The 24759-nt window shown below is 48.6% G+C and overlaps 1 protein-coding gene across 6 annotated transcripts in view; it reads left to right on the top strand.

The window, feature by feature from the left end:
* The window catches only part of LOC144180620 (uncharacterized), a 293036-nt gene that overhangs the window by 252696 nt on the left and 15581 nt on the right, over positions 1-24759 (top strand). For 5 of the 6 annotated variants that reach the window (XM_077708957.1, XM_077708951.1, XM_077708948.1 and 2 more), the window contains one exon: positions 12938-13288. The exons of the other annotated variant lie outside the window; for it this stretch is intronic. In XM_077708957.1, coding sequence (XP_077565083.1) covers positions 12938-13288 — 351 coding nt within the window. The remainder of the gene's footprint in view (positions 1-12937; positions 13289-24759) is intronic. 6 annotated transcript variants of the gene reach the window in all.

The raw sequence follows: 24759 nt of genomic DNA, 5'->3' as shown, positions 1-24759 counted from the left end.
AAACCTAACTGGAACGCTAGCAAAAGTCCCTCCCGATTTCTGCATTCCTAATTCTTAATGGGATCTGAGTTCAGTTGCTAAGGGGTTACCAAGCCTTGTACTACTGTTCTCGTTGCCTTGCATGAACTAACGAGAAAAACGTTAGGTACAAAATTGCCACCGTACTGCAGGTTGGTTCGTTTTCATCTCCCTCTGGTTGCACCCCAGCATGTCTGCTGGGGTGCATGATCTTGCCTTTTTATCAGAAGGCATAAAAACAGTAAGATCAAAATAGTAAACACCGAAAATGGAGAAATCATGAAGGTCTACTCAAAATACAGCGTCGTGACCCGATTACCTCTAAATAAAAATGGAAAAATTAAAAAATGAGAACGAGCAATACTATGGCCCGTGCGATTACCTGAACAAGGCACACAAAAAACCAACAAAATGCGCTGCCTGGTCGGGCGTGTTCCTCCAAGGCCACCACGAAAACGTAAGGTTGGTGAATCAAAAGAGGGGCTAAGAGTGTTGACGCAAAAGTAGAAAATTATACGAAATCCTGTATTTTTTTTTTATTTGAGCATGATTAACAAAAACGTAAATTGTGATGGGATGGGCAATTGTCCAGCTGTACTAGCTTACGAGTTTCCCTAGTGCGAGATGACCTCTGACGACTTGTCCTACTTGACGAGTTCACCTATGACGAGTTGGCTGTGACAGGTTCCCTTGTGACGATTCTCCTAGACTCCACCACCTCTGTTGGGGTCTCACTATCACTGTCGGAACCCCCCTGTTCCAGTCACATAGCACTAATCTTTCAGAAGTTCTTGGCCCAACATTTCTCCAGATGCAAACAATGTGACCCCAAGGTCCGAGTACGAGTCGCGGGTAAACCACGTGGCTAGAACAATTGTGGGGTACAAGACTCTGGATCACGTAATGATGAACCATGGCGCAAGGGATATATTTTTCAACACTAACCTACACACGCCGATACACATCTAAGGAATATTGCGCACGGGATTCGGGTTGGTACTATAGGGGCAAATTCTGTAATATAAACAAGGGGCCATGCTTGAGTGAAATCAATAAAGACTCAAAAAATAAAAATAATTTAATAAAACAAAGGTTATCGAAAACACTGTAAAGGCGCGTCAACATATATAGATAGGTTTTTTATGTAATGCACGGCAGAGACAATGTAGGAGGAAGGTTACTGCAGGTTAGGTTAATGCGATGGCCAGTTAAACAAAATAAACCCCGAAAATTACAATGCAAGCCGCAAAACCGCACTTTCGATAAAACGGACGTAGGTGGTTCGATAAAACGGCATTCGATAAAACGGTGTTCGATAAAACGGGCATTTTTTCGATAAAACGGCGTTCGATAAAACGGCGTTCGATAAAACGGCGTTCGATAAACTGTCTGGGAACCTCGGTGCGGACATTTTGGTGTACAAACATTTCGGTGAACGCACATATCGGTGTACGGACGTTTCGGCGCACGGCATTTCCTTGCGCGAACATTTCCTCGACCGTATTATCGGATGCTTGTTTGTTTGAAACAGCCGTTATATTTTTATTTTCGTTTAACATGGGTTTTGGAGAACAATCTAGGGCAGCGATTGCATTTTAATATTGATGCCGTTCGCGATTTTTTGACAGGTATTTTTAGAAACTGAACATTTGTGTATTTTTCTTTAATACCTAGTTCAGGGAACACCTGTTTTGCAGCCAGCTAATTGAATTCTTTTGCCCGTGTTTTTTTTATTTACGACAAGACAATATTTTTATTCGCTCTTTTCTGGGGCATGCTAATCAGCAAAGACGATGTTTACGATGGCTAACGCATTCTTTATGTAATTTTTTTCTAAATAAAATGCACACTCTCACAATCCAAAACTGTACAAACATTCGGTAGCCCATAAAAATGCAGACAATCTTATGAAGAGCTTATTTAGGCTGCGCTGTCATGTTTAAATGAATTTGGAGACACTGTTCTCGCCAGATTATTTTTTTTTTACGGACAAGTCTAGGACATTGTCGCGGAGGAAGAGCGGGCCTTTTGAAAACAGCTGCAGCTTCTATATCTTCTCCTCAATGCTGATCAAGCGCGTACAGATTGTGCGTACAAATACCACCAATTCTGTTCGGCCAAACCACCCTCCGTTTTAGCTTTGCATGCTTACTTTCATTTCATTTTAATTCTCCCAGCCCCCCCCCCCCCCCCTCCTCTCCGTCTGTAAGTTTTAACCTTCCCAGATTTCTTTTTCAGTAATATGTTCAATTTCCCGTGGAAATCTTACAGGCATAGCGGCCATCACCTTCTCCAAATAGCCACCGCATTGATGCAAGAAAACGCGATACATTCGGCGTGAGCTCACACAACCTCTCTAGTGCACAACAAAAAGCCACCCGAAAAGCCGCTGAGGACACAATGACCAGGATCGTTGGCGCCTGTCACCCCCATCGAGGAACAAGCTCGATGGCTGCAAGGCTTCCGCGCGTCACGGCCACACAGAAGGCGCCCCTCTCCAGGAATCGCCGTCTTTCCTTTCAGTCGCCCCACCTGCAATTAACTCTTCAAGTCGCGCATATCATGGACACCGCAGATATTCCTCATTTTCTTCCATTGTAAGAGGGGAAAATTTGGAATAAGCTGGTTTTGCGAGAGCCGCGACAGTCGTATTCACGTTTTCGATGCCCAGTTTACACTTTGAAGAAGCACAAGTGACACCCCCCTCTCTCTACCAAGGGGGCTAGCTGGTATAAGCACTGCTGGCTATACCCGGCAGTGATTAGCCTTCCCCACTCCCACCCCTTTAACCACTCCAGTGCGATCAATGGCGAGTTTTTGAGTAGAACCAACACCGACTCCAAAAATAAATCGGCAGAGAAAATTATTAATTATTAAAATGGATGCTCGTTTCCTTTCCTTATTTCTTTTCGCGGTGGTTTGGCGGACGGAGAAGGGGGGGGGGGGGGAAGATAGGAATGGACTAAAAGCAGCAGCGTGTTGCAGCGGTGGGTGAAGTGAAATCAAAGCCTTTCGGTGACACTTGAATTAAAATATTAGAGTTGTTCACGTGAATGCTAAAATAAAAAAAAGAGGTAGAAGGGAAATAAATTAACAACGTAAGTAATTTTTAACATTTAATTTCGAAATTGGGTTTTAGGCGCTAATGCTCCGCCTCTGTTTAAGCGTTCTTTTCCTTGCAGTGCGGACCAAACACAACTCTCGAACGTAAAATTATATCATCTGACGAAACTAAAGTATTATAGCAAAAATCTTTAAAGAAATGCCTGGGACATTCCGTGCACCGAAATGTCCGCACCGAGACGTGCTGCAGCGAAATGTCCTACACATAAATGTCCGGATCTCCCACGGTTTTTGCATATTTTATTTTCCCCCGAATTCCTCTCTCTCTCTCTCTCTCTCTCTCTCTCTCTCTCTCTCTCTCTCTCTCTCTCTCTCTCTCTCTCTCTCTCTCTCTCTCTCTCTCTCTCTCTCTCTCTCTCTCTCTCTCTCACCCCCACCCCCACCCCCACCACCCGCTATTCCGCGCCACGCCGCCGCCGATCCGGATACCCCCGCGCCGTTTCACGCCGCCGCCGGAGGTGGGAACACCGGCGCGCCGCCGCCGACGATTTCTGACCGGCGCAAAGGTCTATCTCGAGTGCTTTGAAACCGCCGCCATGAGGCGCGCGCCTCCCCATTGGCGCAAGTCGCCAGGCTCCTCCCACTGCTGCGCGCGACGCGCGTCAAAATCTAGCCAAGGCAGATGCTGCCACGGGCGGGGAATCGTCGACGCGGGCGTCGAAAAAACGCACGCGCAACGCCGACGCGCGCAAATCGCGTGAAAAAACGCTCCATGCGGTTCACGCTTTACACGCGTTAGCGTACTACAACTCCAAGGGAGCGTTTTCGAATGCAGCTGCTGTATTTACGATCTATGCTTCACGAGCGCTGAAAGTCAGCGAAGAGAGAAAGACTAGCAACGAGGGTTTTAAATTTCCGTGACCTAAGAAAGACAAAGGCCCTCTGTGCTTCTGTGGCTTAAGATTTGAGCGGGAAAGGTTGCGGTTGCGGGATGTTGGTCACTTTAACCGAGAGGGTGTCAGCGTCAGTGTTTCTTAGTGTTCGTTGTCCGATTTCTAAGCCAAACTGAACATTTTTGCTTAATGCAAAGATTGAGAGAGAGTACGTTGGGGAGACCAAAAGGCAGTACGTTTGGGAGAAGAAAACATCCTTCAGGCTTCGCTTTAACAATCATAAGGTTCATGTATTTGCACTACCTCGACTTCATTGTCAAAGTGTGCCAATGTCACACGTCACTCCTTTGACAATATCAAAGTCACGATTCTCCAGTCGGGCTTTCGAACGCGTTATGATGGGGAAATACGCGATGTCAGCTTCAAGTTTAATACAATTGTAGGCGGTTTGAATGAAAGTGCAGTAATGAAAGTGCACGAAATTCAAGTTGCTTGCATCAGTGAACGCAATCAATGTTGTTTATCTTCCCCTGGCTTTTTTTTTGCCCCTTTTTTTACTTTTTCATTTTTTGCATGTGACGGAAATTTTTGAAGTTCTGTGCCCCATGTGTCTGATATATCAATAGATTGATTTTAATTAGCTATATGCAATACGGGGCCGCGTCGGTGTATTGGACTTCGATTGTTTTTTTATATAATTTACGCCCTCACGTGGTTTGTGTAATCGCGGCGAACCGTCAAGAGCGCCTTTATATACTGTACAACAACTGCCACTGCTGTTATTCTGTCGAAGGTCACTACCCGTCCAAACGTTAAACCCCTTCATCTTTCGACGTGTGTCTCATTTTCTTCATTACATATATTGAGATGCAAAGGCACGAGGAACGACAGACAGTTTATTCCGGGTTCGCGAACCGAGCAACCAGCAGAGGCCCCGACGAAGATGACGGTCACGCTGTGCACGAGATGTGAGGATGACAGCCGATGGCGCGTGAATGAATACGATGCTGATGATAGCAGTGTTTCTGGATGCTGTGAGTGGGGAGAATGACGACTGTTTCGATCGTTACGAAGACAGCGCTCACACTAACTTCTCCAGTGGTCGGAGCGGCCCACCTGCCCACAAGTCAAAGGGATGGCGATCCGCGAAGAAGCCTTTTTAGACGCGAAACATGCGCAGTCTCAATGCCACAGCATCGACGGTCGGTGACACCACGTGTAGCAGTAACTAAATAGTTCACTGGAGAGGTTAGCTGAAGTACTGTGTAAGGGCCAATGAAGGGAGGCATAAACTTTTAACGCAGTCCTGGAGGACGTAGAAACACCGAAAGCAACCATTCGTCTCCTGTTTCAAAGGTGACGTCTCGGCGATCTGTACCATAGCAGGACTTCCGGTCGTTTTGGCAGGACGCAGTGTTAAACCGGGCGAGATTCCGGCAACCCGCTATCCGAGAAACAAATTGATCTGGAATGTTGACTGTTGGCCACACGGCATTCAGGGTGACGGTATTGGCGACACCGCGGACCCTGAGCCCCCAAACATAACTTGTACCCTACCGTGACGATGTGTTTATAGGTCGAGGGTAAGAAACGGCGAACGGTGGTGGTCGGAGCCATGGTCAAGCTCCGGCCGATGGGTTCCCTGTCCGTTTACCAGGCAAGGAGCTCCGGGACCTCTCTTACTATTGTAAAGTACCCCCGTCCCTGCTTTCTTTCTATCCCATAGAGTCAATCGAACCCCCGTCCCAAGCATGATCGGCCTCTGGAAAGGGGCCGCACCGAAGGTTCATTTCAGAACTCTTCCAACCATCCCTTTCCCGAAACCGGCTAACTATCCGGTTGTCTGAAGAAGTCGTTACGTGTGGGCCTTATAATTGCCTGAAGTTTTGTCCGCCGGAGGATAGATTAAGTGGGAGAGGCGGTAGTGCATAGTTATATCTTGAAAAGAGACCAGGTGATCTGGGCCTAGCCCAGATCGTGAATCCTGGGGCGTGTTCTTCGTGGTCCGCCTCGTTTCCTTCGAGACCGCAATGCGCGGGCGGCGAGGTCGGAAAGTCTTAGGGGTTGGACAGAGCTTTCTGTGAAAATTTTGGGTGCCAGCTGTGAGATGCGTCGTGTGGAGAGATTTTGATTTGCAGTTTTAGAATCAGAAACGTTCGTGCCGTATGTGGGTTGGGAGGGTCGAGCATTCGAGCTTGGGCTATGGCCGCCTCTTCCGCCGTCTCTGGGCAGGTGGATCGAACGGTGGCCGAGTTGAGAAGTTCCTTGCAGTAGTTCGTGGCTACAGTCGTGGCGTCGTGGAATCTGTATTCTGCCGCGTCCGCTTACACAACTCGGAGATTGTTGCCGTACATCGTGTGGAGTGCGTCTGCTCGCTTTAATCTCCTAGCGACGTGGTGATGGGCGTACATATTGTGTGGCAACGTTTTAAGTACTAGTTGGGAGAGGATTGACGCGGGGATGGGATGTAGTTGCGCGAAGTCTGTGACGGATACCCAGTTCTTGAGGGATATGCCTCCCCGTGCTAGTTCGGGCCAGTCGCTCACACTGACTCATTTAGTGGGCTTCTATCAGTTCCTGAGCTGTATTGTTGAGACCCATCCTGTCCAATTGGGCAGTGGAAGTGCCGGGAATGAGTAGAAGCGCTAATTTATAGTTTTGCCTAATTAGCGCGTCTACTTTATGGAGGTCGGCTTTAGTTAGGTGGAGATAAGGGAGGGAGTAAACTAGCCGGCTAATGACAGAGGCTTGGTGAAGGCGAACTTTCTCTCTTTCGATGAGACCCTTATGGCATTATGAGACCCTTATGGCGTTATGGTGACCCTGCGGACAAGTCAGGTTGTTTGGTCCGCCGCTCGGTTTATTTGGTTTATGAAGCTGTCACTTTCGCGGTTGTTTTGTATTCGTAATCCTAAGATTCGGATTATCGAGACTTGTGTGATCGGTTTGCCGCTATGCGGAGCCTGATTTTCGGTTTCTGAGGTGGTCTTTGAGCGGGCGACGGAAGTAAAAGAAGCTCGGATTTAGATGGAGGGCAAAATAGTCCCGCTTTGCCCTTCCTGTGTTACCATGTCGATGCGCATCTGCAGGATTTCCTCAATTTGGACATCGCTACCTCTGGTGGCCCATAGACCGATGTCATCCGCGTACAGGTTATAATAGACACCCGGAATTTTTTCTGGTCTATTTTTGGTTTTTAAGTTGTCCAGATTAAACAGGAGAGGGGAAAGAACAGCTCCTTGAGGAGTACCCCGTCCTCCAACCGAGAGGATGGGGTTACGAGGTCACCCACTTGTATGATAGCCGTCCTGTCCGAGGAAAAGTTATTGATGTAGTTATAGGTGCGTGCTCCAAGATTGATCGATTACAGGCCTTCGAAAATGGCCTCGAAGCCAACGTTGCCGAATGCCTTGGTCAGATCTAGTGTCAGCACTGCCGATTAGTCTAACCTGTCAGGCGAACATAGTATGACGTTATGATAGACTCTGAGCATCACGTCCTGCGTAGATAAACCGGCTCGGAAGCCTATCATCGTATGGGGGAATTGCTTTGTTGATGACGTGATTTGTCAGTCGGGTGTGTATGATGTGCTCCACGAGCTTACCAAGACAGGTTGTAAGCGAAATAGGGCGTAGATTTTCGAGTGCGAGAGGTATGTTCGGCTTGGGAATCAGAACTCCTTGGCGTGTTTCCATGACCGAGGTAGGATGCCTGATCCTGCAACGGGTTTTGAATGCAATCGATTTGTCATCCAGATTGCCAGGGTGCTTTATTAGTTACGCCGTTTGGGCAAGGAGCTGAGTTGGTGCGACGTTGTGCGATGGCCGCCCTGAGCTCCGCTCCAGAGATGTCTCGGTCCATTTCAGAATGTGGGAGGCCTGTGTAATTAGGCAGCTTGGGGCTAGAACTCGGGGGTAAATGTGCGTCACGAATTTTGTCAAGGTGTTTGGTATCGGATCCTGGGTAATTATGCATGACCAGTGTTAGACGGTTTCTCTGCTTTGCTTTACTGAGGTTAGAATCGGTGAGGTGTCTGAGGAGCTGCCATGTTTTCTTCGTCCCTAGATTTCCCTAAAGCGGGTCGCAAATTCGGTCCCGTTAGTCTAGCGCGAGCTCGGTGGTGTGTGCCGCTTTTTCCCTTTCCAGTGAGGTCATGCTCAACTTAAGCTTGCGGTTGTGTTTTTGTCTGCGCCGGCGCTTCTGGATGCTTTGGTAGGCCTCCAAGAGTTGGGCAAGCCTGGAATCAATGGTTAGGGATGGAATGTGCTAAGCAAGATTTTTTGTGGTATTTTTTTTTTGCCCTTTAGGCGTTGTTCCGTCCTCGTGTCTATGTTTGATATGGGGCGTCATCTACATTGCTGTTTCGGAGACATCGAAATTCGTCCCACTGGACTAGTGTTGCCTGACGGGGTGATTTTAGTCGTGGGCTTAATTACTATCTCGATAATAAAGGGATCACTGACAAGTGCGTGACCCGTAACGTTCCCCTCTTCGCATCTAGTATGTAGTGCGAAGTTAAGATCTGGGGCAATGTCAACTTCGACACTGTTACCTATCCTGGCGGCTTTTCCGGAGTCGCTAACAATGCTAAAGTGGTGTAACTGCATTTGCTCCCCGAGGTCCGTTCCTTTTTTGTTACTGCATCTGTAGCCCCAGGTGGTATGTGGGGCATTAAAATATCCTACCACCACTAGCGCGTGCGGTCCCACCTCCCTGCGTGTGAGAGCGAAAAGGTTAAATCAACGCCGCTTGTATAAACATTGCCTAACGCGTCGGCCGCTTTTCAATGGGAACGGTAGGGCACGGCCAGACTGGAGCACCGGTGAGCGCGCACCTACATACGGACTGCGCACCAAAGAAGGAAACGATACAGCAGATTCTTGGCAGAGTGAGGGGGCTTCGAACCAACCCTCCACCATCCCAACCATCCTTTTTAGATGCGACGCATCTTTTTAACTCGCCTTGTCCCGCGTCGTTGTCGCGGCGTAGTCCGCATCCTCGGCGCGGCAGCTGTGCGCTCCGCCGCTCTCACCGCAGCGCCATCTGTGCGTGAGCGCGGTCAGCTCGCTCCCGTCGCCGTGCCAGCTGTGCGTTAGCGCGCAGCTTGCGCTCGCGCTTGAGCTCGGTTAACACACGCGCATGCGCTGCTATGCGCTGCTACGCGCTGCTGTCTCTCTCATTCCGCTGCATATAAACGCGGTAAGTGCGCCGCTCCGCTCAGTCGTTCCGCCGCCGGCGCTCCGATGACATCGTCCGATGATTTGAATAACGCAACAGCAACCCCCGATGCGTCGCATCTACCCCATGGTTCCCCTCGCGGGAAGATCGTGTAAATTTTTTATTCGACGCATCGCCTTTGGCCGAGCGAGCCTACGACGCTTGCCGCGCGTGTTTTGGATCTGCCGCGGTATATCACAGGTACCAATCAATACCTTCGCTGCTATATCTCACTCACCATAAAGAAGATTCATTGTCCGCTTCAGTTGCATGATTACCAGCTTTAGCTGTATATTTCTGACAGTGCGCTCCGCTACCGGCGGTCCGCTCTGCGCGACCGCCGGTAGCAGCAGAAACACTTTTAGCTAAGCGGTAACCATATCTAAGCGACGGGAAACCATTCGCGTCACTGGCCGCGCCCTGTGCTTGTGCAAACCAAGACATCGTCCGAAAGGAAAAAGAAGAATTGATATTTCAGTCACGGAAAATGCCGTGTTTATTGCTTGTCTCACCATTTCCATAAAATACAGTCGCTGATAAGATATGAAGACCTGGCATATTTCTATTCATGTGCCCCGCGTTAAAATGTTTCTTTTAAATATTTGATTCGGCGCTTCCGGATGATAATATTGGGCTGTGTTACCCTATTAAACCGAAAATTCAGAAGGGGGTAAGGAATCGCTTATTTTAAGGACGTCCATGTAAATTAGCACGGACAGGTGTCACCTGTAGCCACGGCAGGGCTAGGGTAGCGGCAAATGCTCGCGCGCTGCTCACCCCGCCCCTTGCTATAGGTCCACTGGTGAGGGTTGGGCCGCAGCGCCACGAACTAGCGGCAATGAAAGGTGGAAATTATACCCGAAGCGCAGGCCGCATGAAAGTGCGCGCCCGCCGCTCCTCCAGCCTGGCCGTGACCCGTGGGTAGGGACGTTTAGTTCAGGCACTCATCCGCTATGTGGCGCGCGCCGGCGAACGTCCCGCCTTACGTCACTGCTCGCGAGCCGCGAACGCTGCACCCACTTTTCGACGTGTATCTGTGAGCTTGCTTGTTGGGTGTCAAGAGCCGTTTCGCTCACATCTTAGCCGCGACGGGGCGCTAGTTCTGGGGTGCACTGCGGATCTCGTTCAACGTGTCACTCGCATCATACCTTCTGCATTTTTCGAAAGATGACTGACGCAACACGAACTGAAATAGTGTCAGAACATATTAATTGTCGGGTAGACAAATAGCAAACAGAAAAACGATATTTTTCTCTCTGGAGCATTTAGCAACAAAAAAAAAAAAAAACTGCGCGCACATTTTTTGTTCAAGCGCACACTTCTACCATTGCTTTCGAAAAAAAAAAAATATCGCGTGCTTGTAAATTTCAGGAGATTATAGAAAACAAAATGATAAGCAGTTGAGGGTCCAGCCACGCTGTCAGGGTGCTTCTACAGTGCAGTCCTCAATTTGAACCTTCGTACCGATGCGGAGTGCGAACAGCGTGGACAAAACGAGGTCGAAATGCGGAGGGAACAGAGGGGGGTGCCCCCCTTAGAAAATTTCGGGGCCCGTTATCCAAGTAGGTAAGGGCGCAAAGCCGGCATCAGCCTGCGGCAGCACAAGTGGTTTTGCGTCCGCCGTGGCAAAGGCGGTTTTATCAGCGTCAGACCAAGACAGACAGGCATAGTGATAAACAAGGAGTAGGAGCGCCGGGGAAATGCTAGACAAGCTGTCAACTATTTTGCATAGTTTGCGAGAAGCGGCGCTGGCTGGCGGACATGAAAGCACGCAGGAAGGCTGTGTAGCGGGAAAGGGTAGGAGAGTGACTGTTTGGCCATTTTTCGCTCACGCGTGAGGCAATGTTTATACAGGCGGCGTTGGTTAAATATGGTCGAGGTTCCGCGGTGGAGTATATAGGTGCATTAGGAATGAACATTTTAGTGGCTTTGCGTTTCTTTGTAAACATTGTTGTTAGGTCACGACGAATGTCTATACTGTCGAATGTCTGCCTGGTCTTCGGTAGGTTACGCTTGACCAGGATGGCTGTGCGGGCATTTTGGGAGCCCTGAAAAGCTTTATAGCCGGGTAGTTTAACGTTAGTTCCGGCTTCTTGCAATGCAATTACATCGGGAGGAAATTCAAGTGACTGGACAGGTAGCTGTAGTTCTGGCCGCTTCGGTTTAAATCCACGGAAATTGCACTGCCAGATTTTAACTGTACGGTTTGCCTCTGTTTCCTTCGACATGAGGAGCATAGGATTGCTGTGATGGGCTGTTAGCAGTTGGTTATGTGGTGGTATAGTCTTGGGGATACTATTTGGCACTTTTAGAATGCCTTGAACGGTGCGTGTAATGTCGCCAAGTTTATCTTCGACTTCTTGAAGGAAGGAGATTTCGACGGCACGTTTTTTTGTGGAGAGTGAATTAACATTTGTACCAAAGGGATCTGCCGGGGTGGTCAGTTATTTACGGAAAGCTTTATTTTTGTCCCGGAAGGCTTCATTATCTTTTAACAGCTTCGCGATGCTCTGCGTAAGAGATTTAACCTCTGCTTTACGACTACCTAGTTTCAGCGAAAATTCTGCAGGTATTTGGGTAGTCTCAGGGGGAGGGGTGTCGTTCAAGGAACGGTGGGACGCCCCTCTGCCCCAGCTCACCTGTTTGTCGGCGGTTGCTGTTGACGCTGGCGGCGGCGCCTTGCTCCCCTCCCCTTGGAAGTTAGTCGCCTGCGGTTGTTGACTGACGGCGATCTTGATTGGCTCCGCAATGGGGACTTAAATTTGGCGCTATTGCCGGACGGGGATTGTGATTTTGAGCGACCTCTCTCTCGCTCCGAATTTCCGAGCTCTGCTTCGAAATGGGAACGGTTTGTCGTTGTGCTTTACGTTGGAAAAAATAAAAACGATTTTCGCCCATGGGTAACCTGGAGGCCCTATTGGCAATCTTGACCGCCATAGCGGTGTGGCGCCTCCTAGGGTATCCAGAACAAAACACGCGATGACACGCGATCCGACCGCGAACCGACATCGGGACCTTTTCTACGCTTCTTTGATATGTCAGAATATTCTTTATGTTTTTACTGGTGACTTTATTATGATATATGGATATATATAATACAGCAACGACGAAAATGCGCAGAACGTGCGTGGAAATAGAATTAGTAAAAGGTTGGACACACGTAAAAACAGTATCAGCACAGTTTTTTTAGGCTGCGGCAAGTTTCCGCAACGTAAGTAAACTTCGTTCTGACTGTTTTTCACGTGTGTCCAACTTTTTGCTCATAACATAAACACGCACTCGCACATACATACATACATACATACATACATACATACATACATACATACATACATACATACATACATACATACATGCATACATACATACATACATACATACATACATGCATGCATACGTAAATACATACATACATACATACATACATACATACATACATACATACATACATGCATGCATACATACATACATACATACATACATACATACATACAAACATACAAACAAACAAACAAACAAACAAACAAACAAAAACAATTTTCACCAGTCCGGGTTGTAATTAATTTGGGGGAGTTTGTTGGTACCATCCTGACCAAACAGCGGTAGCGAGACGACCAAGGAAGATACTTAGAACACACATTGCTGTATGTTGTCTTTACCTTCCCTCATTTTGCTTTTACGGCGCCAACAGAGCGTTGCAAGAGTGCCTTCCTGCTGCATAATGATGAACTTTCTCCTTGGTGTAGCGACTTCGCCTTGTACCGTGGATCGTCGTCCAGCGTGCACAGTGGCACCGCAAACTCCAGTACTTCAAATCTGCTGGAGCGAGTCCAAGGCATTGGACGTAGTGCCAAATCAGCTCTGCTGCGAGCCTTCAGCACCGAACGCATCTACCGACCCCAGAAGGTTGAGACAGCTGCCGGGGTCCTTGAGAAGGAGCTCGTGGACAACCCGGATGGTGTGCCGCGAGCATCGCCGGCCCCGCCTGCGTCTTTGGTGACGGGGCTCAAGGCACGCATGAGCCTGCGCCGCAAGAGCAAGCGGCTGACTAGGGAGGATGTGGCCGCCACACAGATCAACACTGCTGCCCCCGTCAGGTAGGCCAGTTACAGCGATGCGAGACTCGATTCTCCGTGAAAGCGAAACCGTATATTGTGTAACACTGTTATTTGCCATTGCCCATCTACGGCCCGATTGTTAGCTTCACGATGTGGGCTATCAGGGTGATTGTGGGGAGTTCTACAGTTGCTAAAAGTCACCGTCTGGCAACGCGTGCCGAGACCTGTAACGGCGCTGATACAATACCGCATGCAACCGATGCTCGCTGCGTCTCTGTATAATCTTCGCCAGGAGTGTGGACAGAATTTTCGAAGCGGTGAGCACTCTAAGAGTGCCCACAGCTTCGAAAAACGCCAGCATAATTCTCATTCACAATAAGAGAGATAAAAGAAAGACATTAACAATTGCAGACCCATCAGCCTACTCTCAGTTGTATGCAAGCTGTTTACTATGGTAATAACCGAATAAGTGACAGCCTAGATTCCGAGAAATCAAGACAGCGCGCTGGGCTTAGGAAAAGATACTCAAGTAAGGATCACATCCGTGTCGCCAATGAAGTGATAGCAAAATCCTCACACTACACTAAACCCGTTTACATGACGTTTATAGGCTATGAAAAAAGCGTTTGATTCAGTATACACCGCAGCCGTGCTGGGAGCATTGAAGCACCAGGGAATAGAAGAGACCTTCATAAGACTTCTAGACGACATATATAAGCGATGTACAGGCAGGATAATGCTTCACAAGCAAAGCGCATGCGACAGGGAGATTCCATCTCGTCAAAACTATTCACAGCATGTCTCGAGGGGTATTCAGTAAGCCCGACTGGGAAAACTTCAGATTACGGATAAAGAGAATTTGAAGTTTGCAGACGACATGTATAGTTTTGCTGAGCGAGTCTGCAGAACACCTGCTATGTGTTAGGAACTAAATTAACGAAGCAAGGCCGTGGGTGTGAGACGAAATATGAATAAATCTAAAGTAATGATGAATAACCTTGCTGGAATCGTGCTGTTCAGCATATGCAACGAAACGCTATAACAAGTAGAAGAATATAACTACCTTGGACAGGTTGTCTGTGCAGATACCAATTACGAGAAAAAAATCCGGCGCAGAATAGGTAGGGTCTGGGGTGCTGTTGGCAAGCACTCCCAAATATTGAGACGTAAGCTACCTCTGTCACTGAAAAGAAGAATATGCAACCAATGCATCCTGCCGGTGATGGCCTATGGAGCAGAAACTCCGAGCCCCACTAAGCAACTTGAAAGCAAACGTAGGGAGGATCAACTGGCCATGGAACGAAGAACGATCCGAGTAACACTTGGGGACAGGAAAGGAGCTTCCCGGATCAGGGAGAAAACTCGAGTATATGATATCATGATTCAAGTAAAGAAAAAATAGACTTGGGCTGGCCACGTAGTTAGACGCACCGACAACCTCCGGACCAACAGGGTAACAGAGTGGATGCCGAGAGACGGGTCTGGCAGAAGAGGAAGGCTAAAACCCTTTTGAGGGAGGAAATAAGGAACGTTCGGTGGAAAGAATGGGCTAGAGCAGCACAGGACCAGAGCGGTTGGAGTCAATGGGAGAGGCCTGGGTCCTGCGGTGAACCTGAGTAGGTTGTTTATGATGATGATGATCGTCCACAGAGTTTGCGATTGTTCTGCATTGAGACGCTTTGTGGCACGGGGAAGGATCATGTTTATAGGCGTAGTATGAGGGGACGTTCTTAATGGTTTTCGGGGAGGGGAGTGCTACACTCCTGGCCGCAAGGAGCACCGTATGCGAGTTCGCGTGCTGCTTGGTCGGTGCCTCGCTATCTCCTAGACCGTTGTGTCCGTGTCCAGGTGATGTTGTTCACATTTTTAAATTTGGCTGGGAGTATCTTACCGAAGCGTTTAGGTATTCTGCCTGCAGCCAACAGTACAATGCCCTTCGTGTCTGTGATCATGTTTGCGATCGTATCCGATACTACTGCAAGTCGGATTGCCAAGCGGATGGCTCCAACTTCCGCGTCTTTGTTGCGGCAGGTAGGAAAATTATGCAGTTCAAAAAATTTCAAGATAGTAAGCTACGATAGTTGCTGCCTCGTACTTACGAACAACGCGGAGTCAGTGTATTCTGCGTTATCATGATTATGGAATTTTCATCGAATGAACTTGATCCTGCCATACCACCTGTCGCCTGTAAATTTAGGTCTATGTTTTCGTAGGGGAAATTTTCAACGGCAAGTCACTGGATACGTTGCATGTCCATCATGGCCTCCAGTCGTTTCTTTTCCTGGGGGGGGGGGGGGGGTGCCTGTCTTCCGTGCGGTGGCCCGTCCAGATTTTGTTTTCCCAGCCACTTAGTGGTGCATAGAGAATAGTTTTCCTGATTTCTTCAAATAAGTTATAAAGCTCCAATTTGCGGGCCTTTGCATGATGATGATGATGATGATAATCACCATCGTCATCGTCATTGCCTACAGCCCACTTAGGTCCACTGCAGAATGAACGCCCCTCCCATTGAACTTTAGCCGCTCCTCTCGTGCGCTGCCCTAGTCCATTCCTCGCCGCCGACTTTTCCTATTTCGGCCCTCCGTCGAGTAATGGCCTTGCCCTTCTTCTAGACCCGCCTCTGGGTATGCATTGTGTTACCCTCGTGGTCCAGCCGTTGTCAGTTCGTCACACGGTAAAACTTGCGAGATTGACGGCGGCCCTATATGCTATCCTGATTGGGCCTATTTTGGTTTATTCAATGCGGGTACGTTTGCTGTGCAGTAGACTTTTCGGTATCCGGCTTATGATGAGTGGCGGCACGAGTCTTATCCTTTCTCTTTCTCTAATTCCTGATCATCCCTCAGTTAAGCGTTTTATATCATAGGCTATCGGTTACTGATTTTATTTATAATGGCGATTGTGAGATCGGCTTTGCCTTGCCGACCATGTCTACTTGAGTGTTCTACACATTCGTACGTATTTTAGGGTGATTTATAACTTGACCGCGTGGCTTGCCAATCCGTCGTTTACCAAATAGAGCTTGCAGCAGAGACAGAAGCGAGGGAAACCTAAAACTAGTTTGAAAATCCATGGAATTGGACGCATACTGGGTTTCATTTTATTTTGTTCCGGCTAATAATCTATGCATTACTTGATTTCTCTTAGGCTTGCGTCAATACTTTGCCCCTGTTTTAGTTGGTGACCTAATTTCGGGGCCGGTATCAACTCCAGTAGAAAACATGGCGCGGTTGCTCAAGGGGTCCCGAAGACCCGGGATCGATTCCCGGCCACGGCGGCCATTTTCCTGATGGAAAGAGAAAACAGAACGTCCCTGATGTTGAGATTTCGGCGCACGTAATGATACACAGGTGGTAAAAATTAATCCGGAGACCTCGACTACGTCCTGCCTGACGGCCCATCTGTGGCTTCGGCGCGTAAATGATTAAAATCGACCTTTTTAACTTCCTCTGGAGAGGCACTCAGGTGTGATGGTGTCAGTTCCGCGCTCGGCTAGCGATCGTGTCTGCCGAGCTTGCTACCGCCGACAGGGCTGAAAATGGACTTCACTGTGCAGACGTGGCAGATGCTGAAAATGCATATCTTTTGTTTCGTCTCCGCCGTAGAATCTCTGTCGTGCTTTCCGCGCTTCAGTATCCACTGCGCCATATTCCAGATTCGGGCGAGCCTTCGCATCTGGGTGCCTCAGTCGTAGCGTCCGGGTGGAAGCAGCGACGTATTTTCGTGGACGCTGGATGAACACGCCTCATTGTGGACGGGCAGCCGCCACGGGAAAATCGAAAAATGAGGCTATAGATTAGCGCTATCGCGTTCAAGGACTGGAATGTTTTCGCCGCAAATAAGAGATAGGGGTATCCTGCTGTTGGTTTAAGTTGATATGCATCAGCAGTGCGGATTTCTTGACGCATACTACAGGCTATATAGGGTGTATCAGCGAACACTTTCAAAAATTCTTAAAAATAGGCTCTTCGAGAAAAAACTCCCACCTCCCCTCGCGGGAACCCCTGTGTAGATGCGACGCATAGGCGGAGCGGCGAAGGGACCGCGTTTTATAGCGCGCATAACGTTGAGGCGACTGCGTAAGCCGGTCCAAGTCGATGACGACGTTGGCGTACTTGTAGAGCGGCGTGGACTCTAGGTGTTTGAGCCAAGCGTGGATGTTGCTTCGCCGGAGAACGGCACACCGGTTATATGCGCAGCGCGCCCGAAGGAGAGGAAACCGCGGAAGAGAGAGTGCTTACTGCACATGCGCCGGCCCCAGCGCGTCTGCCGCGGTTATGTCGCAACGTGCCGCGGCTATGACGCAACACAATCCAACACAACCCACTTTAATCCAATCCAATCCAAATCAAATCCAAGCCAAGCCAAGCCATTTCAATCGAATCCAATCCAATGCCCCTCGCGAGAGAGTGTTCGCTATCGGAGAGGAGAGGGGGTGAGCGGCGGAGAGCGCAGCTGGCGCGGCGAGGAGAATGGGGGAGGGGTGGACAACGCCGACGACAACGACGACGACGACGCCGGAGGGACAAGGCGAGTGAATCAATGCTCTGCATCTAAAAAAGAAACCCTCTTCAGAAGGAGACAGCTAGCTGCGGCGGACGCCAGGTAGTATCAAGGGCGTGCACATTGGTTAGGTGGGTAATTAAACTCTACTAATGAACTTGTTAATTAACGGAGTTTGGTGGCTATTGTCAATGGTGATTTTGTAGCACCGGAGAAGGCGATTTCATATCAGTTTTTAAAACAACGAAAAAGTCGGTGTTTAAAGCCCTGTAGCGCGAGGAAGCCTGCCGTTTTTTTTTCTCTCTCAAAAACGAAACTCGGCGCTCGAGGGGCGCTGGAAGTTTTGAGCGAACGCAGCGTCGGCTGGTGACGTGTTTCAATGAATGTGGCGGCCGATTCGAAAAGTAAGTGCATTTTTCCTTAGCTAGGGAGCCTCGATGCGAGGCCTAGGCAGTAGTGTATCCTGCGGTATCTTTTGCTTACTCACTGCGCGGAAGGCAGAGGCTAGTCATTGCCAACTACGTAGCTGCCGATTTTGAAATGCTGTTAGGAGCCAACCTGGCGCTCCGCTATTGCACTTACCCCCGGAAGCAGCCTTTAATTTCCATTTACAATACCCAAGCTTTGTTCAAAGAATAAAGGGACGCTTTTGTGACAGTGCAGAGCTTGTTATGCGGCGACGGCATTGCGGAATGCCACACTCGAGTTATTTTTACGTGGTATCGGCTTGACAGCTAAAATCGTAGCTGAAAACTTTTTGAAACTGTAGCGCGAAGTTATTTTGTACCAGCTCCCGTTTCATTTGTTGTAAGAAGTGCTGGCATAGGATTAGGAAATCTTGACTTCATACTATGTATAGCTGTTTCGAGTCATGTAACAAGTATCAATGAACAAAAATGGTTTATTTCAATATTTCATTTGGTTGCAGGCCTATTTGGGCACTCCACTAAAGTAATATTTTGGACGGCAGCACAGAATATTTCACATGATGTGCTCAAATTGTTTTTCGTTCATTGCAATGCACAGACGAAGGCGCTCTGTCATGGAGTTCATAGTGGATAAAAGCATCTGTCTGGGAATGTTGTCGGGGGACACGTTGCTTCACATCCTCGAGGTTGGCCGGCTCAGTCTTGAAAACCTCATTTTTAACATATCCCCAGAGGAAGAAGTCCAAAGGTGACAAATCGGGTGACCTAGGCGGCCATGGTGTGGTTCCACCACGCGCAATCCACTGGTTGGGAAAGCACTCGTTGATGAATTTACGAGCCAGTGAGGAAAAATGCAGCGGGGCACCGTCATGCTGGAACCACAATTTTTTTCAGCGCAGCCAGTGGTAACTCTGAGGCAGACTCGGAGACGACGCCCTTTACGACGCATCTTTCCGGTAAGGTTTCCGTCGATGAAGTAAGGACCAACAATACGGCCGTTATCAATGCCACGCCATACGTTTGCTGACCACCTCACGTGGTGCTTATGCTCACGGAGCCAGTGGGGGTTCTTATCAGACCAATAATGTGCGTTGTGCAAATTGACATTCGAATTCCTACAAAATTGCGCCTCGTCAGTCCGAAGCACTCTGTTGAGAAATTCCGGATCTTCGTCGCATTGAATAAGGCACCAGTTGCAAAAATCAAGCCGTTTTTGAAAGTCGCTTGGTCTCAGCTCTTGGTGAAGACACACATGATATGGGTGGTAGCTGTGTCTTGAAAGTGACCTCCAAACTGAATCTGGGCTCGCTCCATATGCGCTGGAAATTTCCCTGACGCTTGCTTCCGGCCTGACAGCGACGTATGCTAGCTCATCGATGTCAAAAACCTCGGTTGCACTGGCTGGCCGCTTCCTTTTCTGAGCATGGATTGATCCAGTGGTCCTAAACCGATTAAATATCGATACGAATTTCGGGTGAGCTGGCACACAACGGCCAGGATGTTGGGCAGCAGTGTACGAGATTTCGGCGCACGATAAATATCCCCAGGTGGTCAAAATTAATGCGGAGCCCTCCACTACGGCGCGCCTCATCGTCTGCGTTGCGTCGGCGCGTTAAACCCTACAATCAATCAATCAATGTTGGGCAGCATACAGCATCGATGCCAGTTGCGCGTCATTTTGCGCGCTCACATAAGCCAGTACAATGTCCACTTTCTCAACAACGGAGTACTGGAATGGAGCTGGCGCGGCCATTTTCACAATAATAACGCTGCAGCGTTGAAACCTTGATCCTCAAATGGACGAGGTGACACCAGTGGTACGGTCTTGGGTATGTCGTATACGCACACCGCGTAAAGAAGCATTTTAAAGGGAAAAGACTACGTACAACAGCACGCAGCCACAGCCGCGAAAGCCCTCCTCGCCCAGCAAACAAACCTTTCCTTTGTCTGATGCGCTTTCTAACACGCAGTGATTATAAACGAGCAGCAGATAAAGCTAACGAAAAAAAAATGAACGGATGGTGACGTTTCACACCTTGCACGTCTGATAGCCACGTCAGATGTGGTCAAGACAATAAAAAAGAAGTAAAACTGTCGCCAACGCCCACTAGGGCTCCCGAAACGGGCGACCGTGTAGTGGACGATGGCTAGCCTCTTTCTTGCGCCTACCAACGAAAGAAAAGATAACGCTAGCCGTGGTATAAGGTGAGCGTTGATCATTGAAAAAAATACAGGAGGCGATAGCGTTGATATCGGCTGATACCCTAGCGTGGGGAATCACCAGAGCCTTCTTGAATTGGGCGACACAGCCACGGCAACACGTCATCAGCGGATGTTGCGTTTGCACTAGCCTTCTGGCGCACCATGTGCGCTTCGTTTCGGTTTCATGCGGGAAAAATACTTGATTTTTGCGGGATTCAGGGCTCTACAGAGTGCCTTTTTCGTTGCTTTAAAAAGTGATCGGTTATCGTGGTCTCCGTGGCTACAAACCAGCCATTGGCAATAGCCGCCAAACTTCGCCAATTAAAAAGTTCATTAGACAGTTTTAGTTAATTAACTATTTAATTCGCATGTTTCTCATTACTGCTGACGTCCGCTGAACCTGATAGCTTGTTCCTCAAGAGAATTCCTATTTTTCTTGAAAAGCCTACCTTCAGGAATTTTTGTAAGGGTTCCCTGAAACACCCTGTATAGTAGGATAAACCAACTCAAGTATCTACAAATTCTATCTATCCCAGAAAATCTATCAAGTATCCAATTCAAGTATCTACAAGTATCTACAAAGATGATCGGTAGGAACATCAGACATTAGGTTAAGACTGTGCTATATTTTGAGGAACTTCCATCCTCTTAGACGCAACCTATCAATGCCCAAGATATGCTCATAGGAGAACAACTCAAACATTATATATTCCACTTGTTCCTAGACATGGGAGCCACCTTTTACCAGGTCGTTTCCTCGAGATCAGCGTGAGGTGATTGAGAGGGCAACGGAAGGAGCTGCTGCATCTGGGGCCCTAGACTTTGTTCCACCGTTGACCTTCCTACCATCTTTTTGCCCTCTTTTCCTAAACCGCAATAATTTCTTCCTGAACAAAGATCTCTCTCTCTCTCTCTCTCTCTCTCTCTCTCTCTCTCTCTCTCTCTCTCTCTCTCTCTCTCTCTCTCTCTCTCTCTCTCTCTCAAAAACGTTAATTCCGGCAAAGGCATTAGAAAATAAACACTTAGTAACACTCACAATGTTTCCCTGTCGATGGAACTGCCCTACACCCCGCAGCCGCAACCTTTCACGCTCACACCTTAAGCCACGCAAGCGCGTAGGGCCTGTGCCTCTGCTGGGCCAGGGTGATTAAAAACTATCGCTGCTAGTCTTTCTCTCTCAGCTGACCTTCAGTGCTTGTGAAGCATACGTCGTAAATGTGGCAGATCCGTTCAAAATGCTTTCTGGGCGTTAAGGTAACTGTATCACGTCGTACAAACGTAGATATCATCTGCAACTTCTTTGATTGAACCTTTGTGGTCGGTGTCAGTTTTTGTGGTTGTCATGTGTACACCATACCAGACGGGCGTCCTTTCAAATGTTGATTTCAAGTATTTATGTTGCTGGTATGCGCCATAAACAGCCGAATTGTTGTCTAACTGCCGTTCTGTATGTTTCTTTCTGTTTGCGTTAGTTCGCGGGTTTTATAATGTCAAAGTTCTCGTATCACCAAATAGCTCGACTGCTTTGCTTGGTCTATGACAACCGTACATATCTTTGCGTCTGTTTAACGATGCGTATCTTGTCATTTTTACTTTTTAGTTCAATCTAGGTACCTAAAACCAAACCACTTCGGGTTAAAAGCGAACTGTAACTGCAAGGCCTAATATTTTGGAAGTTAATTTCCCTTCCAGCTATGCAGATCTTTAATTTCAAAATTATTGTCCGTCCTCCACTTGAAACGAGATGTGTCTAATATTTTTTCAATCAATTTCAATTTTGTTTCACAGCTGCAATGCATACAGCTGTCGTGGGGCAGACAAAAAGCTTGCGATACGCGACCACTTTGATTTGATTGATTGTAGGGTTTAACGCGCCGACGCAACGCAGGCGATGAGGCGCGCCGTAGTGGAGGGCTCCGGATTAATTTTGACCACCTGGGGATCTTTATCGTGCGCCGAAATCTCGTACACACATGCGTTTTTGCTTTTCGCCTCCATCAGAAAAGCGGCCGCCGCGGCCGGGAATCGAACCCGCGACCTCGTGCTCAGCAGCGCAAATACGCGACCACTTTACTGCTAACCCTTAGTGCTGCGATACGCGGGGATATGCCCCCTGACTGCTAGCTCATTTCTGCATCATGTAGAGAGATAGAGAGATATAAAAGACTGATAGAAAATGAAGATAAAAAAGAGATAGAAAAAACAAGTAAAAAGAAAGCGAAATGCGGGAACAATCGCTTCAATGCGATTCTTACTTAATTTTTAGAACAAGCGAATGGGACAACGCACTACAGGAGCAGTCCAACATGTTTCGTACTTATTTTGTACACAATTCTACTCAGGTGAATAGAAGAAAATAATGCACTATAACATACATAGAAAATGGCACGATCAGAAATACAGACGAATTGTCGCTACAGGTAAAGGTGAATTTCCTACGTTCAAAGTTATAGCAAATTTAATAACCATGGTAGCGTCGGGGTACCATAATTAGTACGTGCGTGAGGTATGTAAAAAGTTTCATTATGGCGTGTCTCATGACGGTCATGGTGCAAGTGTTATTAAATTTTATTCCAACATGATATTGTCACGAAGACAAGGACGATGCAGTTGTCTTGAAAGAGAAACACGTTTATTGGAGCGAACTTGTGCTCCCCTAACAACTCAAAAGAATACAGAGGCGGTGAAGCAGCGGTCAACAAAGTGACTTGCACAGGCGAGTGTCGTCGAATCGAATGCTCCGGCGTCCGCACTGCAGGCTTTTAAATGCAGATCATTTCTTAGCCTCGCCTGTTCCTGCGTCGGACGGTGTCAACAGTTTCGCGTCCGCAGCAGGTGCGCCTCTCCTTCCCTCCTGTCTCTCAACAGCAGCTGGCGCGCGCATGCGTCGTAGTCAGCCCGTTCGCTCCGTCGCGGTCTCGGCCTAACAGGTGCGTGATAGCAGCGCGGTGGGTCGTGGAAGGGCGCGCGCTGCTTGCGCATGCGTGCTCTCCCCCCGTACTATTCTCCCTCTACTGCGCGCGCTGCAAATATAGGGGCTAGAGGTCGCTCGTGTTTCAGTCACTGCGTTGCTCCTTCCTTCCTTGGTTGACGCTCGTGCCCACGTTTACTCGTGTCTGCTACTCCAGCTTCACGGAAGAAGCGATGGAAGCAACACTGCCTTCAATCAGTACTGATGCCCCAATGCTCTGCGTTTACTCGTGTTCCCCTCGCGGGAAGGCGCGGGAATTTTTTATCTTTCGGGGCGCGTGGTTCTCGAAACGTCGATTCGCATCGAGAACATAGTAGATCCAAGAATATTATTTTGGGCTGTTCACGTTAGATCGGAATGCTCTCCCTATTACAACAGATAAAACATGCGGCACAGAAAGAAAGAATGGAACACGCGCTTCCCTTGGCGCAGAGATAACACAGACCGGCGCAGCCGGGCGGTAAAAGCAAAACACAAATAAACAAACCCAATGTATGGTTCGCGGCATTACCCCCCCTCTAAGAGTGCATCGACCCGATGCTAACATAAGCGACAGTCCGAAAATAAAAATAAAATTCGTTATCGTCCGTAGAAAGGTTTTAACCGAACCACGTGGACGACTTCAGGCCGCGTGCGTTGTCGTGATGTGCCGGAGTCACCATCGGGGATCACTTCGTAGGTAAGTTGGCCAACACGTCGTAGAATCTGGTAGGGTCCGAAATAGCGTCGCAGGAGCTTCTCACTGAGTCCGCGTCGTGGGATGGGAGTCCAAACACACACACGATCCCCTGGTTGGTACTCGGCGTCTCGGCGTCGGAGGTTGTAGCGGCCCGCATCCACCAGCTGCTGGTCCGTTATACGAACTCGAGCGAGCTGGTGGGCCTCCTCCGCACGTTGAAGATATCCGTGGACGTCGGCGTTGAGGTCGTCGTCTTCTACGTGCGGAAACATGGCGTCGAGAATCGTAGTCAGCCTTCTACCGTAGACAAGCTCGAACGGCGTCAGCTGCGTCGTCTCCTGGATAGCCGTGTTGTACGCAAACGTGACATACGGGAGCACTTCGTCCCAAGTCTTATGTTCAACGTCAACGTACATTGACAGCATATCTGCGATTGTCTTGTTCAGACGTTCTGTTAGTCCGTTCGTTTGGGGGTGGTACGCCGTCGTTCTTCGGTGATCCGTGTTGCTGTAGCGTAATACTCCTTGCATCAGCTCCGCAGTAAATGCCGTTCCGCGGTCTGTGATTAGGACTTCCGGGGCTACATTTCGCAGCACAACTTGGCGTATAAAGAACTTTGCCACTTCTTGTGCAGTCCCCCTCGGAAGACCGGCGGTCTCTGCGTAGCGCGCCATGTAGTCTGTCGCTACGACAATCCACTTGTTCTGTGATCGTGACGTAGGGAACG

Source organism: Haemaphysalis longicornis, unplaced genomic scaffold (genome assembly GCF_048455015.1).
Source record: "Haemaphysalis longicornis isolate Haplotype H1 unplaced genomic scaffold, Haemaphysalis longicornis Haplotype H1 scaffold_1, whole genome shotgun sequence".
In the NCBI taxonomy this organism is placed as follows: domain Eukaryota; kingdom Metazoa; phylum Arthropoda; class Arachnida; order Ixodida; family Ixodidae; genus Haemaphysalis; species Haemaphysalis longicornis.
This window is presented reverse-complemented; position numbering and strand designations above follow the sequence as displayed.